Here is a 19,209-nt window from a genome sequence, read left to right as displayed (position 1 = left end):
AACTTGCAGAAAATGAATAATAACTGCAAATAACTCCTGTTCATAGAAATTGTTTCCTGTGGGATGTCACTGATGATCACCTTGTGGATACTGACCCGTTTTCTTGCATTTGTAAACTCACTTCAGCATTCTTTAACCACTATTACATGGTATTTTGAGTTCTTTGAACTGGCTGTAACATCTTACTGGTGTACTCATTCGTTAAATAAAATCTTTGATGCCTGTTCATTCTATAGTTGTAAGAGTAATGATTATGCTTTCTTTCACACCTAACCTAACATTTGGAAGACCTATAGTCTCAACTGCCTGTTGCACATTTTCATTTGGATATCTGGCTACTCTATTTCAATGGAACTCACTACCTCTCATTAAACAGATCCCCTCTTCAGACTTACCCTTCTCCAGTCAACACAGAAAGCAATCTTGCTGTGCATGCTTTGTTTTCTCCTCCACAATTCACAGGGAACACCAAGTTTTATAGATTATAGTTATTTCCACTGCCACCATATTCAACACAGGCCTGTGCTGCTTTATATCTAGATGCTTATAATATACCCTTGTACTTTTTCTAATCTGTCCCATAACTTGTTAGAGATTCGGGTCTCCTCAATACCACTTTGTATTTATCACACCTGTTTTAAATCTTTGATGCTTCTCTAGAATCTAAAGCAGCAGTCTCTAAGACTTAGATTAGCTATCCCATCCAGACACATATTTTATGCACAGCCCCCAAAATATGCATACATTTTGCAATTTACAGGCATAAATTAATCTTTTTAATATTAATAAGCACATTTTAGAGTAAAATAGAATTTCTAATATTTTCTTCCTAAACCGCAAGAGACTGTTTTACATATCTTACATCCCTCTTTGGAAATAACAGATACAGAATACAGAACCAAAATTCCTTAGCCTAACTGCAAGTCACCAACAGCCTAGCTCCTACTTACTGGCTCACTTGTTTAAAACCCTGCCCTCTTTTCTGTAGGACTGTTTTATAGCTCACTATGGCCTGTGGCCTTGTTTGAACCCCATCTTCCATGAAACTTTTCCCCTACTACTTCCCTACAATAAAATTCTAAGAGCACTTATTCAATAGAACATTCATTTATTTATACTACCTTGTATTTACCTATCTAATGTACCCTCAACTAATACGTGAACTTTCAAGTCAAAGACTGAAGTCTAGACTGCTTTACATTTTTCTGAATCTAGACAAACAAGGCGGTAGACAAGCATAAAATATTTATTTATTAATACTTGCAAGATTAAAAAAAAAAGGCAAAGAACGAGATCAGGATGCTATGACAAGTTACTTTAGAAGTCTTCTAAAACCTAAAGTTATGAATTTGTAAAAATACATAATAAGGCAATCTAAAAATAATAGTTTGTACCAGATGGATCCACAGAAATTGTTATATTTGGCTACTTTTGAACTATGAGAAAAAATATAATTTCATAGGTATAATTTCTTAAATTCATACATGTATTTAACTTACAACAGCTTATATTCTGAAAGCTGCTAGGAGATGCCCCAGTGGGCTTTTGAATAGTAAAGAATAGAACTGGTAGTGCAAGAGGACATCTATTACACTGTGTGTGTATAGTCTTTACCAAACAAAGGTTTTGATTCTGGATCTTATTTTGAGCCCAGCAGGTTGGAATACAAACTTGGTAACCTGAAAAACAAAAGTCGTACTTTTCTAGAGTAGAAAAATTCATACCATCTATAGAGAACCAACCCAGTTTTAAAAAAAAATCTTATTAGTACTAAGATAGAGGTCCCACAGCTCACCAACCCTTTTCTCCCACTGAGACAAAAGACAGTAAGATAAATAAAGCTTTTTTTAAATTTGGAAATTATACTCTGATTATAAAAACGGTTAACTGGAAAAGGACCCAGAACATCAATTATTTTTACATAAAGCCAGAGTCATCCAGCAAAGCAGGGTTGGTGGCAGAGATGACACACCATGCAGACCTTGAGATGGAGCTCCTGGTGTCAAGCCTTTAGAACACCCGGTATTCCTTCCTGCCTTGGGTGCCACGTGACTGTATTCTCTCAATAAATTCTCCTTTAGGGGTATCTGGGTGGCGCAGTCAATTAAACATCTGCCTTTGACTCAGGTCATGGTCTCGAGGTCCTAGGATCGAGCCCTGAAGCAGGCTCTCTGCTCAACAGGGAGCCTTCTTCTCCTTCTCCTTCTGCCTCTCTTCCCTGCTTGTGCTCTTTCAAATAAATACAATCTTTAAAAAAAAAAAAATGATAAATTCTTCTTTAGCTTCAGTTACTTTAAATGGATTTCTAGTTCTTAGAATCAAAGAACCTTGATGAAAAAAACGATCATAATCCTTTAGGTCATATATTAGTGGTCTCTTATCTAAGTCCCATAATTCCCAAAACAAGTCTGGCTAGTGCCCCCACTACTCTGAGCTCAGAAAGGATACCAAACCTGGAAGTAAGATGCCTGAGCAGTGCTTACTGTTTCTAGCCAAAGATAATTGATTCAAATAATGGTACATATACCAATAAAGATCCTTAAAGTGCTGTATTGTTCTACTTACAAAGCATCACCGACCCTATCTCTCAAGTTCAAGGAAGCATATACAGAATTCTGGGTATATAGCACAGCTTGGCAGGTCCTATACTTCCTTTTCTAGCCTATATTATTAAATCTGCTAGTGACAGTGGAGATGGAAAGGATAAGGAAATGGTGGAAAGGAGACAGGGAAAAGAAACTCAAGACAAAAACAATGCTGTTTACTTTTTTCCCTAAGTATATCCAAGTTTTCTTTTATACAATAAACTTAAAAAAGCAAACATATTTCAAAATGGGTTGTATACAAAAGGTGGTCAATTTTAAACAGCTTTTTTAGCTTAAAAAACAATGTATTTAAAATTTTAGATACGCTTATTCTCCATGGAAATTACATATAATCATGTGTGTATATAGAGGTATTATATAAATACATATACATACAATCATGTTACCATAATATTTTGTTTTTTAATAAAGAAATCTAGTACTCATGATATTTTTCACTGTAAATAAGTTTAAATATTTAAACTCCAGGAATTCTGAAATAAGAACTGATAAAAATCCCGCCGGGCAGGGTGAGGGATGCCTGGTGGCTCAGTCAGTTAAGCGGCTGCCTTCGGCTCAGGTCATCATTCCAGCATTCTGGGATCGAGTCCCACATCGAGGCTCCTTGCTCAGTAGGGAGCCTGCTTCTCCCTCTGCCTGCCACTCTGTCTGCCTGTGCTCACTCGCTCGCTCTCTGACAAGTAAATAAATAAAACTTTAAAAAAAAAATATCACAGGGGGCTGGCATTTTCTGCAATTTTGAGTTATGCTACAAAGTTTTAGACTCAGGAGTCTATACTGTCTGTTTACCAGAGCCCACACCTGACAAGACTGGTGTTTTTAACAACTGCCTACAAAGAACTGAAATGTTCTTTAATGTATGCTCAATTCTGCCACTGCCAAATTCCATTACAAGCTAATAGAATCACAGTACTCAGAAGCAAAACTATGGAACTAAAAGTACTCAATAGGTATATATGCATGATTTTTTAAATGCACAAGGAGCTAATTAATCAATCTATAGTATCACCACCCATCCTGAATCTCATTTCTGTCAAGCACCTGAGCAGTAAATGCTCCATAAACACTGGATGAATGGATAATCAGATCTAGCACAAGATATGACTACTTGTAAAATAAAGGAATAACATGTCTTAAGTTCCAAGGAACTCAAACCAAATAGGGTTATTTTAAATAGGCAAAGTTCTCCTTTTCCTCATTTTTAATAACTGTTGCTAATTAAAGACACTTCATATTCTTCCTAAACACTCTGAAAATGCATAAAAACATTTAATTTTTTAAAACTGAAAAATTCACAAAGAAAGGCCATCAAAATTTATTAAATTCAACAATTAGAAAATGACTACTAGTAATCAAACCAAATCAAAACAGACTAGAACTGGAACCTATATATCTTCCTCAATCACACACCTCTCCTCTCTGCCCTCTCCAGGAAAGACCACCCAACCTCTGTGATGACGAAGCTTTCTGGTTTACCACATATATGCGTACCTGTAACTATATCCTTCGGCTTACTTTTAAATATTATGTGAATGAAGTATATGCGATGCATTATTCTGTCTTGCCTCTTTTATTATATATTATGTTTATTAGATTCATCCTTAGGGTTGCATACAGATCTAGTTTGTTCATTTTCACTGAATATTGTAACTCATTGTATAGGGGAAAAACTTTATTCATTCTACTACAGATATTGGAGCTGCTTCAGTTTTTTGGCCATTATTGAAATGAAAATGGTGCTATGAACATTTTTGTAAACATAACCTACCCCATATCTACACACACTTCTCTAGAGTATTTTCTTGGGAATGGAACTGCTAAGTTCATAAAGTATGTGGCTCTTATCTGTCTTATACTAGATAATGTCAAAACATTTTTTAAAGTACTTTTTATCTTTGAACAACACAGGTTTAAACTGTGCAGACCTACCCAGATGTCTTTCCCAATAAATACAGTATAATACAGTAAATGTATGTTTTCTTCCTTCGAGTTTTCTTAATAACATCTTCTCTTCTCCAGCTGACTTTACTGTCAGGATACAGTATGTAACACATAAAACTTGCAAAATGTGTGTTAACTGACTATGTTACTGGTAAGGCTTCTGGTAAGCCGCTAAGTTTAGGGGGAGTCAAAAGTCAAACATGGATTTTCAACTGCACAGGGTGCTGTTTTCCCAACTGTGGAGCTGTTCAAGGGTCAACTATAATTGTATCGAAGTACATTTCTACCTGAAATGAGAAGTTGATTTGCATTTCCCTGATTACTAAGGAAATGAAGCACATTTCATACCTATTGGCTCTCTGAATTTTTTTTCTAAGTGTCTGGTCAAGTACTTTCCAAATTTTCAATTGGGTTGTTCATCTTTTTCTTATTGATTGTTATTTTTAAAATTTGAAATCAACATAAGCCCTTTACTAATTTTATGCATTATAAAAATCTTTTTCCATTCTGTGGTTTAAAAAAAAAAACTGCCTTCAGATAAAAACAGGTTCTTAATTTTAACAAAGTCAAATTTACCAATTTTTCCTTTATAGTTTTTATGTCTTCAATAAATCCTTCCCTACCTCAAAATCATGAAAATAATCTCCTATATCTTCTAAAAGCTTTCAATTTTGCCTTCTGCATTTAAGTCTATAATCTTCCTGGAGATAGATTTTACGTAAGATATGAGGTAGACTCCCTTCATAGTTTCCTATGTATCTAACTGTCCCAGCACTATTAAAGAATTTTTTTCTCTCCCCTATGATTATAGATACCCCCATTTATGCACACATGGTTCCGTTTCTAAGCTATTACTTCACTGCTATGTTTGGAAATCAGTATTTGTGCATTGTCATAGTATCTTCATTACTACAGCTTTAAAATTAGTCACAATATATTGTAGAGCAAACCCTCTCACACTGTTATTCTTCAGGATGTGTTCTTTTCCCCCTCATTTTCCCTTTATTTCAGAATCAGTTGTTGAATTCTTTTGACTGGCATTTCCTTGACTCTATAAGGATTATTATTATTTTCTTTCTTTATTTGTTTGGTTTTTTGGTGGCAGAGATATATACCTATTGAGAGTTCCATTCCACAATGATGGGATAACTGTTAAATCAACCCTACATTCCTGTGAGCAATCCAATGTAGTCATGATACACTGTCCCTTTTATATACTGCTGGATTTAATTTCTGCTTTAGCATAAGTAACATGAGATGCTTTAATGAACAAAACACTCTCAGTGGTTTAACACAATGAAGTTTCCTATTCATAAAAAGCCATATGAGGATGCTTCTTATCTCAGAGGCGTGCATGAGATTATTCAGAGCCCAGATTCATTTATCTTGTGCTTCCATGCATAAGACCTCAAGAGTGCCCATCTGGATTCTCTGCACCTGGCAGGCAAACAGGGAAGAGACAGTATGAAGATCATGTGGGAGGTATTTGACAGATCAGGCCTGGAACCAGCATGTGTCACTTCTACTCAAATTCCATTGGCCAATTTAGTCACATGGCTACTCCCAAAGGGAGGCTGACAGAGTCTATATGCATGCCCAAGGAGTACAGAAAACGGATCAAAGTGAAAACAAGTTAAGTGTCTCCACTAAAAAAGATGTGAACTCAAAGGAGTGGACTAATATTTTGTTTAGGAGTTCTGCATTTATGTTCAGTGGGGCTGACTTCTGATTTTTCTTCTTCGAACTCTCCTTGCTGGTTTTGCTATCAAAGTTGGGCTAGCGCATATAATGGAGAAAAGAGTGTTTCTTCTTTTTCTGTTCTCTGAAAGAGTTTAGAAATACTGGCATTATTTCTTCCTTAAAAAATCTGTTAGTCCTTGCTTATGAAGCCATCTGGACTTGGAGTTCTTCTGTGGTAAACTTCACAATTAAGACTATTCAGGTTGTCTATAGTTTCATGATTCCATTTTGTTAAGTTTTATTTTTCTGAAAATTTGTCCACTGAGTCAAAATATTTGAGGCACAATAGGATCCTGAGATTTTACATACACAAAAAAAGTATACTAAGAGATGATGAAAAACAAATTAAATGGTACCATCGCCACCTAGGTTAACCTCCTATCTTTACAAAGGAGAATATGAAGCTTAGGAGAGACCCAAGTACTCCGCCTTCAACCCTACCACATCACACAGCTCTTAAGTAGCAGAACTAAGACTAGAATCTAAATCTTCTGATGTCCAATTCAGTGCTTTTTCCACCACACTGTACTAGTTCAGCTGGTTCAACAGACTGCATTAATCAGCCGATAAATGAAAGGGAGAACACAGAGAGGCTTGGGATCAGGAAACACTTCAACCTTGGGAAGACAGCACATTCCTTTTGCATATAGCTATAGGCAATGCCTTCTGGCTCCTTCTCCAGTTCCTCCATAATCTTATTCCTATCTTCCTCAGTAAGAAGTGTGTCATGTTCAAAATATGGCTTCTTTGAATTTTAAAAGTTCTATGATACTCCTAGGTTTGAGTGTAAAGATCCCAATAAATGGCAATGATACTTCTTCCCTTAACCCTGAGCAAAACCAACAGTTTGAGGGGGCCCTTAACTCACAGAAACCAGATACTGGGCATCAGCCTATCAACAGGGGATAATGTAATTCTGTTGCAAATCTTCACACATAAATATTTTGATAAACTTGGTTCTCAGTGCACCATGAAGTCAGGAAAGTATATCTTCAAAAGCCTTGGCTATTGGTTTTCACCATCCCTTCTTAGTGTGTGTGTGTGTGTGTTTTAATTGTACGAATAATTTAATTTGCCTTCTTTTTTTCCAACAAAACTTACTGAGAGTACCTACTAGGTTCTAATGTTCACTGATGAAACAGAGACACGGGTCACTGTCTACTGGAAGCTTCTGTAGATCATTTGATCTTCCCATGAAGACTGCTTTCTTACCAAGACAGTCTGACTTGGGTTTTGGACCCCTTCTTCAAAAGCCTGACGTGGTTTAGTTGCAAAACTGATACACAGTTTTTTGCTTTTTTTTTTTTAAATGAATGAGCCAATTTATTAACCCCGCATTTGTTCTAATACTTCTGGTGGCAGCTGATACCTGTCTGGTGATTCTTTCCAGATTTCTCTGTCCCTGATGTGTCAGTGTGCAGGTTCCCTCTTGGTCCTTCTTCATAGTTTTCAGCTCCTAAGCTTTGGCGGACTTGTGGGCCATGCTCCTAGAACCTCTGCTGAAGTGGCTGGGCATGAACCCATTTCTCTGGTGTCCCCCATAGATATTGGTTATGGAGCTGACCCCAGCACCACCCTGGAGAAACAGGTACCGTGCTGTGGAAGCAGCCCATGTGTAGAACCAGTTCTCATCAGGGACTTCTGGGTGGTTCGGTCAGTTAAGTTTCTGCCTTCGGCCTGGGTCATGATCCGAGGGTCCTGGGATGGAGTCCTTGCTCAGTGGGGAGTCTGCTTTTCCCTCTGCCTGTTGTTTCCTCTGCTTGTGCTCTCTCTGACAAATAAATAAAATCTTTAAAAAACAAACAAACAAACAAAACAGTTCTCATCACAGGGAGCAAGCAAGCTCTTTCTGCTATAGTGTCTACCCATGCAGGGACTTTCAGCTCCCCAGACTTTTTCAGCGAAGACTGCCAGAGCACTGATGAATTCCTGCTAGTTCACGTCTTTTACAGTACCTCCAGCTATAGTGTGGCCTCCCTGCTGCCAGCCAGAAGAAAGGAAGCAATGGGGTTTCCTGGGCGTGTAAGTCAGGCGTCCTGCCTTCATTCTTTAAGACATTTTCTCTGAGTATAGAATTCTAAATTGGATTACAAGTTCCGTCTTCTCAACACATTCAGCATATCATTTCATTGACTAGAGATTTTCATTTGCTGCTATTTAGAGTCACTACTCCTTTGAAGATAATCTGCTCTGTATGTTTTTCTCTGTCTTTGTTTTCTGTAGTTTCACTCCATATATATAGATAGATAGATAGATTGATTCTTTTTTCTTTTATTCTGCAAGGGATTTGTTGAATTCCTTAAACCAATCCTGGAAAATTGTCATTATCTCTTCAAATATCGCATCTGCCCCCATTCATATTCATCCTCTCTTCCCCTCCTTCTAGAAAGCCAACAAAAATTCAGGCTAGAATTTCCAACCAATTTTCCTCTTCCTCAACATCTTATATTTTCTACCTTTGCATCTCTTTGTGGTGAGCCTCCAGATAACCTGTTTCAGTTCACAAATTCTTGTGAATTTTCATTGCTCTAAGTATTTCATTCAATTTTGCTATACTACTTCGTTTCGATTTTCCTGTTTCTTGCAGATATTTTCAAGCTTGTTTATTAAAACAGAGTGAAACTGTTTATAATCTATGTATAATAATGAGTATCTGAAGTATTTAGATGTTAGTTTCTGCTATTTCTTCTGCATTTTGCTTACGGTGTCTTATTTTCTTTTATGGTCAGTCATCTTTGTATGAGGTATGCTCTATGGTTTTGAAAGAGATTTTTGATGCTTTGAATAAAGTGCCTTTCTTCAAAAAGTATATCAATTTGCTTCTTCCAGATACCTGAGGCAAAAGTTTTCCCGGGCTTCCTGTGTTAAATGATTTTGGACAATGAGTGGTTCCACACAATGCTGGTACTTGTTTTACAACCCTCAGAGACAGGTTCTCTTTCTTACTTTTCTTATTCTCCTCTTTCCCCCATCTGTTCAGGACAACAGATCTCCCCTTGCAATTTTTTCAAGTGAGAAAAGACTGTGGACTTTTTCCTCTTCCTGAGGTCCCAGTTTGATATAAGAGGTGATCTATTAGACTTGGAAACCTAGATGTAATGAGTTGTTCTTTGCCTCTGGATCCAACAAAATCTGAAGCTCAGTTTTCAACTGTTTTATCCTGGTGGGCAAATGACTCAGGGTAGCCAGAATTTTAAATACTTCTTTACCTCTTAGGATCTTACCTTTTCTTAGATTTTGGTCTGGCATGTTCCTTAACAGCTCTTTGATACTATAAGGAAGTTTTTGTACAATTTATCTAGTATTTTTAGTTGTCTTCAGCTGAAGGGTTGGTCCAGATAACCTGATCCAACATTACAGAAATAAAAAAAAAATAAAAATCAATGTTTTAGGAAAAAATTAACCAAATATTTTCTAATGACATCCACAAAGTTTTTTGATGATGTTTCTGCTTTTCCTTGAAATGTGGAAAGGAGTCCCACATTTTCCACAGAATTCCACTATCAAGTTCCTCAAAAAGTTCAACACAGAGCTATCATACAAACTGACCAATGCCACTCTTAGGTAGATACCTAAGAAAAATGAAAACATGTCGTACAAAAACTTGTACGGACAAGTACAATTCAGAGCCACATTTTTGTAGCAATCAAAAAGTAGAAATAACCCAATGTCCATCAATGAATGACTGGATAAACAAAATATGGTTTATCCATACAATGGAATATCATTTAACCATGGAATGATATATTGATACATACTAAAATATAAATGAACCTTGGAAGTATTATGCTAAATGGAAGAAGCTAGACACAAGACAGAACATTTATATGAAATATCCAGAATAGGCAAATTCACAGACACACAAAAAAGGTTAGTGTTTGCCAGGATGAGGAGGTAAGGGGAGCTGGGAAATGACTGTGAACGGTTGATGAAAATGTTCTGGAATTAGTGTGCACAGTTGCACAAACTTTTGAATACATTAAAAACTATAATTTTAAATGGTGAATTTTATGGTCTGAAAATTATATTTCAATAAAAAGAAAAAGTTAATCTCAAATGTGTCTACATTGTGGTAGCCACTAGCTAAACTACGTTGCCTTGCTGAACATTCAATCATTCAATTTCACAGGACAGTGAAGGATTTGGGGGGCAATGATTTATAAAGATATCAGGTAGTGTGAAAGCACTTTATGCAGGTTGCAGAAAACACTAGAAATCTTTACCAATTACGAATAATCACACTGGAATTCACACCTATTGAGTCTTATACCCAGGTATATTAAGATTAGCACTGAACAGAACTATATGAAACAAAAGCCAATAGAATCTATGAAAACAGCTATTTTTTGTACCTTAAAAGAAACCAGTAATAATACAACTCCCCCCCGACCCAGAATAATCTTCTTTTACACAGCAGCCGCTTATTCAGATGAATATTAGCTGATAAATGTGCTTTTAAAAAAAAGCAAAACTCTTTCTATGATTAAACAATACAGTTTGCTCTACTATAATGTGTTTTGGAATGTAAATTAGGTGCCATGAAACTGACAAATAGGGAATGGTGTCAGTATAAAGAAGTCACTCTGGTTCACTGGGGATTTTTCCTAGGAAAGGGGAGCCAGGAAAGTGGCAACCTTTAGCAGGAAAGGAGAAAGGCCTCCTGAGAGCCGGAGCATTAAAAAAAAAAAAAAAGAAAGGAAAAAAAAAAAAGAAATTGAAAACGAGGGCTTCAGAGGACTATTCCCAGCCTTGATGAAGGTTGTAATATTTCCCATTCTCACTTTAATGGCAACCCCCCCCCCACCACCTTCCATTGCTCATTGCTACACAGCCATCTGCACTGTCCTAACACCCACTATCTCCATTCTAATTAAATGTTGCCAACACTTCTACTCAAGTAATCAATTCTGTGCATTTATAACACCTACTGTGGTAGCCACGAACTACATACTAAGCTGTCTCACTGAGCAGTTCAAATTCTCTTTTCAATTACTAATTATTTTTTAGTTTGTGTTGATCAAAACACAACGTTGCACAGGTTTTGGAGTTTATGAGATTTTTCAGGAATGCATTACAGCAGAAGCACTTGTATGTTTTTCTTTTTAAGTCTGTTTACTTTTCTAAAGGTTGGAAATAATATATCGTGGGAGTCAATGTGGAAGATGGGGGCAATACAGCAATAAAGGCAGTATTTCCAGTATTACAGTGTGAGAGAATCACATTCTTTCATTCTTGAACTTTATTTCCATTTAAACATACTTCATGCTTTTTGTCCTTAACACTTTTGGGTAACGTCTGATGTTTGTTTTTTGTTTTTTAATTTAAAGATTTATTTGAGACAGAGAGACAGTGTGTGTATGGGGCAGGGGAGCAGAGAATCTCAAGCAAGATTCCACACTGTGTAGGGCCTAACATGGGGCTTGATCCTGTCACCCTGAGACCATGACCTGACTTAAAATCAAGTTTGACACCCAACCAACTGAGCCATCCAGGCGTCCCTGATAAAGTTTTAAGAGTATAAATTAACTGAAAGAAGCAACATTGCTTTTAGTTCAACCTTACAGGTTAATATTAAGCTGTGTGCTGATTTTTGGGAATCCAGTGGGAAGAATATTGATGTCCTTTAGCAAAGACTTTCTGAGATAGACCCAGGGTCTTCAAGAAAACATTATTTAAGTCTTGGTTTTGTCACTGCAAACTCGTAAGATCTTGGACCAGTCCTTTGCTTTGTTTGGACTCCTGCTTTCTTATTATTTAAATGAAGTACAGAACTAGATCAGGGTTTTCCAAACCTTCTCATAATAAACTCCCTTTTACAGTAACTTTGGTCACTTTTTCATAATAAATAATGACTTTAAATAAAAATACTTTAAATTGTTACATTAAGGGAGATCACATTACAAAGCTTATTTATACTTATACTTGACCACATTCACATTATGGTTAAATTCTAAACATTTCCTTTTCTACAAATGATGCTCTCTTCAATTTTTTTATAGATCAATTAAGAAAAAGCATGACATGTCAATATTCCATAATCTTTAGGACACAATCTAAACCACCATTTTAATCACCATTCCTCATTCAAACTAAGTGGAACAGCATTCTTCTTCATAAAATCTCAACATTACTAAAGACTATCATAATTAAAAAGATGAGATCTGTAGTCTATTTTTAAAAGCTATAAACCTCCTTTAAAATGCTGGTAATCTGCTGCCAGATTAGTATTCTTGTAACAATTATTTGACTACCTAAACTTTTAAACACCTCTAAAGGCTGCCCAATGCCTGTAAGACAAAGGTCAAACACCACAGACTGATATTCAAGGCCCTGTATCAACTACACCCAGTCTGTCTGTTCCTCACCTTTATTATTCACCCATACAAACTCTTTACTCCACAGACATGTGTATGATGTGTAGTAATATTAAGGTTTATTTTTTCTTTATGTATATCCAGCTTTTCTAGCACCACTTATTGAAAAGACTTTCCTTTTCTCATTGATTAACCTCAGCACTTTTGCCAAACATCCACTGACCATGAATGTATGGGTCTGTTTCTGAGCTCTGTGCCCTGTTCCACTGAGCTACAGGTCTATCCCCACCTATGCAAATAGAAACTTTCCGGATCAATGTAGCTTCATAGTACATCTCAGAGGTGGAATATCTAGCTTTCCATTTTCTCCTCACTACCATGATTAGTGTACTGCAGGGAGGAGTGTGGAAGCATGTTATCCAAGCCAGCATAATAGAGTTAATTTTAGAACATTTGGTGAAAACTCTAGGACACAATAAATCTCTGATGCTTTATATTGGTGCTTAACAATATGGTAGCCACTAGCCACATGTGGTTACTCAATTAAAGTTAAAAATACAGTTTCTCAATTGCACTATTTCTATTTCAAGTGCTCAACAGCTACATATGACTAATGGCTACCACTACTGGACAGCACAAATAGAGAACATTTCCATCACCACAAGAAGTTCTATTGGGTAATGCTGCTATAGATGATGCCATGTGCAGAGGTAAGATCAGTAGCTGCTACTGTCAATATGCACCAGCCAGCATAAGGATACCTGAGAGAAGCTGATGCCTGAGAGAAGGCAGAAACCTGGAGCCTACTTCAACAGAGCAGAGCCTAATCTCTACCACACTGCTGCATTTTTTGTTATGTGATGTAACAAGTACCCCTATTTTATTTATTTTTTAATTTTCTAAAAAGATTTTTAAAAGATTTTAAAAGATTTTGGGAATCCAGTGGGAAGAATATTGATGTTCTTTAGCAAAGACTTTGCTAATAAATTTATTTATTTGACAGACACGAGCAGGCAGAGAGGCAGGCAGAGAGAGGAGAAAGCAGGCTCTCTGCTAAGCACAGAGCCCGATGTGGGGCTCAATCCTAGGACCCTGGAATCATGACCTGAGCCAAAGGCAGAGGCTTTAACCCACTGAGCCACCCAGGCGCCCCAACAAGTACCCTTATTTTAAAGGTGAGTTTCAGTCAGGTCTTTGTTGCTTGTAATCAGAAACAACCTAATACAAAAGAGTTTTCAAAATGCTTTCACGGGGTGCCTGGCTGAGTTAGTCGGTAGATCATACAACTCTTGATCTTGGGCTTGTGAGTATGAGCCCCATGCTGCATGTAGAGATTACTTAAAAATAAAAAATCTTTTTTAAAAAATGCTTATGCATATATTATTTTAATTGATACTTAATACCCACAAGATTTAGAACTTTTTTTTTAAAGATTTATTTATTTGATAGAGAGAGATGACAAGTAGGCAGAGAGAGAGGAGAAAGCAGGCTCCCCACTGAGCAGAGAGCCCGATGTGGGGCTCAGTCCCAGGGCTCTAGGCTCATGATCCAAGCTGAAGGCAGAGGCTTTAACCCACTGAGCCACCCAGGCGCCCCAGGATTTAGAACTTTAATTCTACTTTCTGTTCCTATTAAACAGGCATCATAAATATTCAATAAATAACAGATCAGTATAGCAAAGAAATGCTAATTATAAATACTAAATATAGAAATTTACTTTGGATCATAATCAGTGAAGTCTCAAATAACAGAATTTGAGAATTATTACCACCTTTCACAAAATGCCTAAATCTTCATCTAAAACCCTTCCTTTCTGTTGTCGTACAGAACATAACTGATAGATTTTTTTATACCCCAAAGTAACAGAGCAATTTTTAAAAACTTAATCCAACTATAACACATACGGAAAATAGCACTAAAAATATTTTAATTATATCATTCAATGGAACAATCCTATAAGACCACTGGTAGCATGAAAAAGCAAACTGATTTTTTAAAAATTCCTTTACAAATACTAGTTACTATTTCTAAGGGTTTTTTGCAGAACATAAACTTTTTGAGATTTTCAAGAGACTTTGGAAATAACAACTCAAGCCCAGAAATTACCACAAAATAACAAAGCAGTTATATGGAATGAAAATTTCTTTAAAAACAAAGCAGCACAGAACAATATTCCCTGTCAAATTACAAGAGGTAAATTCCAATATGAATTCAAGCTTTGGTTTATTCTCTAAGACTCAGACTTGTAGTTTACATAACAAGTTGCAAGAATCATTAACATTTAAAAAACAATCTTAAAAGTGTACTTCTGATCTTTTACTGCCCGATCATCAATTAAAATCAAAATTTTAGGAACTATTCTTTGAGTAAGAAATAAAATCACGTATCAGATTCTTCACAGAATATCCCTAGGACACACAAGTATCAAAGCACATATCCAAAATTGATTTGATTCACAAATCAACACACCAAACAAAACCTACAAAATTATAAGGTATGCTTACTTTTCCAAAACAAAAGAAATTCATACTACCATTTGGAAGGATTTATAGGTCAAGCACTGAATGTGTAATTGTAAATTTAAAAAGTAGGATTATGACTAATCTATGATAAGAAGATACCTATCGGGGTGCCTGGTCAGCTCAGTTGGTTGTGTCTGCTTTTGGCTTAGGTCATGATCCCGGGGTCCTGGGATCAAGCCCTGCATCAGGCTCCCTACTCAGCGGGAAGCCTGCTTCTCTCCCTCTCCCTTTGCTGCTCCCCCTGCTTATGCACACATTCTCTCTCTCTCTAATAAACAAATAAAATCTTAAAAAAAAAAGAAGATACCTTTCTTTAGACTCTAGATCTCTAGAGCTTCTCTCAAAGCTGAGCTACAAAAATAACATCAGAATAAATATAAAAACTATACAAGTTGTCTCCTTAATTTTAAGAAGGAGCTATGTGTTTCAATGGCCAATTTTTTTTTTTAAACTGCATGTCTGCACTTGCTACAACTTTATAAGAGAAATATCACTTACACTCTATCTATCTCTCACTCTATAGGCATACACAGAACATCCTTAAACATGGTAAGTACCCTGCATCTTTTGCACTAAATAACCTTATAACTCTAATAGTAAGATAGTATTTATATGCTGAATGATTACTCTTTGATGGGAAACATCAAAACCTTGAGATTCTAAGTGTCTTGAATCTATACTGAAATGTATCTAACAAAAGAACTTCTGTAGAAAGATAATAAAATAGCTTTTAGGAAAACGGCAGAAATATGGCCACTTATTCCCAGTGTCTGGCACAATGCCTTGCACATGGTATGGTAAGTATCAGTACAATAAATTAAAAATGTAAAAATAATGCACTATAGTCAACATTTTTACCCTTTCCCTCCTCCCTTTTCAACCCCTTTCAAAAACAAACAAACAAAAAAAAATTACAGTGTGATTTGAACACAAGGTACTGCTTGGGAAGTGAAGAGAGTCCATAAAACCTAGACACAGCTCTTTCAATAGCTACCCAAGCCTTCAGGAGAAAGTCAAGGGCCTTTATACACCTCCCTGGGATCTGGTTTCCTTTCCAGGTCTTGGCCATTTCCACTCTTCACACTATACTACTACAGCTATGCTTGGCTGACTTTAACTCCATAAAATAACTGTGCTAGGTTTCATTTCCCAATTTCCACATAAGCTGCCCCTTTGAGCTAGAACACTGTTCTTCTACCCTTTTCGCTCTCCAACCCTGTCCTTTAAAGAACTAAGATGATGGTGTTACCTGGAGAGGAAGTTTGCTCTGATCACTCCCCCAATCCTCTGTACCCTTTTTCTCACTGGCCAAAAATGTGGTTAATGTAGCAAAGAACTTCAGAGGAAAAAGAACAACTTATCTGATGGTAACTGCTAAAACACTCAATCTGTGACCCAAAGAGACATGAAAAGGATACACAGGTATTCATCGATGAACACAAGAAATGCATTAGAGAAATGTAAGCTGTATTATAAAGTGATCCCTCATCCCTTTCCCACATGAACTCCTGTTCATATATCAGCAACATCAATCTTCGATGGGAGAAAAATCTGACTTCAAGAAAATAAAAATCACAAGCAGAGATGCACAGTTCCTTAAAAAGCACATACGTGAGAACCAATAATTGTATGATAAATAATAATATTCAAATACATAGTAAAAATAAAAAGAGTCAAACTGAAATTGCGAGAGCTACGGTGACTGCTGCGTGAGGTGATGGTGCAGGACAAGTGAGAAGAGGAGGAGGGCCATGAGGATATCGTGCCTCACCCTGTGAATCACCATCCTGCTGCGTCAGGCTCTGTTAGGAATAAAAGAGCAGGGCAGGGGGCTGGAGGTGGAGGGAAGCTTTGTCTTGTCTTCAGTTGTCTCATTATTTTTCCCCTTTCCCTGCCGCTCCACTGCAGCCCTGTAAAACATTAGGCAAGCCTCTTAAACACTCCCTGTCTGTTCCATTCCTCATCTGTAACATGGGAATAAAAAAAAAAAAAAAAACTGATTGGCTCAGAAAGATTCTGAGAACATTGTAATACTGTCAGAAAACCGAAGTATAATGATGCTTCTGATTCTATAAGGTCAGTACTAGATGATCTCAGGAGACAAAAATCATTTTTATCTTTCTGTTTTGTTCAACTGAGGAACTGTAATCCATGGCCCACACATCCGCACCAGACCCTCCATATACATTCAAAGAAGCACTTATAACCATGCAGAAGTGAATTGAAAGGTAACCCGTTAGAAGGTAACCCACTGGAAACGTGTCCCCTAGTTTGTAATTCACACCAAAATTGGCATGCTATTTTGGATTGCTTCCTTAGAAGGTCTTACAACTTACACTTTTTTCTTGCTCATTGCTTTAAATTATTTCAGAGGATATTCTTGGGAATAAAAATGTTTAAGAAGCTGGATAACCACTGCCCAGGGACTGCATGTTACCTTGAAGCTTTTGGGCTCACACCACTTAGGACAAGTTAATTCGAGTTCATACAAGATTGCTCAGACCTCCCCTCAGAGTTTCTGCTTCAGTAGCCTTGGATCTCTAACAGTTCTCTTATGACGCTGCTCCTGGTGGTCAAGGTACTATACTCTGAGAGCCACGGATTTTCAAATAATGTATCCCTGCCATGGTCAACTGTCACTACCAGCTCTTTTTATTTAATAATTGGTAGATGCACCTTATATTGATTCCCTATCTTCCTCTTTTATAAGATATTGGTAATTTCTAAATTCCTTTGTGATCTGAAAGTCGGAGGAATGAGTAAGACTCTGAAAAAGCAGATTTTCTCTTTCTTTAGAATCCAAATTATTGTCATCCTATTTTATCACTGTGTCTCAAATTCCTCATCTGTGAAATAAGGACAGTAAGAGGGTTCAATCAAATGAAATAAGTAAAAGCCCCAGAAGGTACCAGGCTAAATTAGCAACTAGATAAAAGTTATCTACTATTCTTACTACAATTATCCCCACTCATTTTCTGTTATTTTTGAGGAAAACTCATTCATGTTTGCTACATGTTATGTATACATCACTGACTTATATATAAAAACCTTCATCCATTTATGGCGAAATGTTCCAAAGTTCCAATGGATTCAATAAACTGGGGAGCAAAGGGAGGCTATAATGTCAATGCCAGATTCTAATCCTATTTCTGCTGTTAAACTGCTACATGACTCTGGGCAAATGGAGTCTCAATCCCCACTTCTGAAAAAGCATACCGTGGATATGAAGATCAAATAAGATAGTACAAGAGAAATTTTTCTTTTCAGTACTACAGTATTCCTGTCACGAGGAAGATACCTCTATCTGGGAACAGTTTACAAGATACGAACTAAAGAGGTAAATGGCCATGGTCTCTTACATTCTTAAATAACAGCACAGTGATAAGAATCACCACATAAGCTATTTGCTGAATATTCTCCAATATCACCAAGTCATAACTATTTTTAAAATATTTATACACTGGAATATATAATATTTCAAATATTCCTGCAAAGCGAAAGAAAGAGAAAAGTAGATACAAAAGTATTCTCGGGTATTTACCAGCAGCTGCTAAAATCCTCACTTCGTGGCTTTAGCATCATTTTTATTTTGATGCAGAACTGTTTTATTGGTCCTAGGCTTTTGTTTAGTGTAAACACAATGTACACACACGTGTATGAATAATGGTAACCAACTGATTTTCATTGCTAGTTTCTCTAATACTCTAAGACAAATCCAATGTTCTTATCAAATTGCATACTACAGTTCACAACCTTTTAAATCTTAATTTATTGAAAAGAAAAAGATGGGGGATTATAACATTGCCTTTGTACATTTCAACTAAATTACCAAACAAAAAGCCACATATTTTTGTTATCAATGCTTAATAACATGGAGAGGTACAATGTATATTTCTGATGACATTCTTTACAGAATGTCTCCTAATGAAATATAGTAAATATAGTAAAACTCATTTTTTAAAGGAATAAGCTCCTAAAAAGCAGTGTATAAGCATTTTCAAATAAGATGCCATTAACACAGCAGCAATACTCTCCATTATAAAGAAATCCAGTTATGAAGTCTCTTATAAAGTTTATCTTAATGAC

At 36.5% G+C, this 19,209-nt stretch overlaps 1 protein-coding gene across 14 annotated transcripts in view; it reads right to left on the bottom strand.

The window, feature by feature from the left end:
* The window catches only part of MEF2A (myocyte enhancer factor 2A), a 160,297-nt gene that overhangs the window by 40,740 nt on the left and 100,348 nt on the right, over positions 1 to 19,209 (bottom strand). For 2 of the 14 annotated variants that reach the window (XM_045070593.1, XM_045070592.1), the window contains exon 2: positions 16,895 to 17,033. The exons of the other annotated variants lie outside the window; for them this stretch is intronic. In XM_045070593.1, the coding sequence (XP_044926528.1) occupies positions 16,895 to 16,909 (15 nt within the window). In that variant the 5' untranslated portion in view covers positions 16,910 to 17,033. The remainder of the gene's footprint in view (positions 1 to 16,894; positions 17,034 to 19,209) is intronic. 14 annotated transcript variants of the gene reach the window in all.

Source organism: Mustela putorius, unplaced genomic scaffold (genome assembly GCF_011764305.1).
Source record: "Mustela putorius furo isolate JIRA1106 unplaced genomic scaffold, ASM1176430v1.1 tig00003972_pilon_pilon_pilon, whole genome shotgun sequence".
NCBI lineage: Eukaryota > Metazoa > Chordata > Mammalia > Carnivora > Mustelidae > Mustela > Mustela putorius.
The sequence above is the reverse complement of the archived record's forward strand: the minus strand, read 5'-3'. Positions and strand labels throughout refer to the sequence as shown.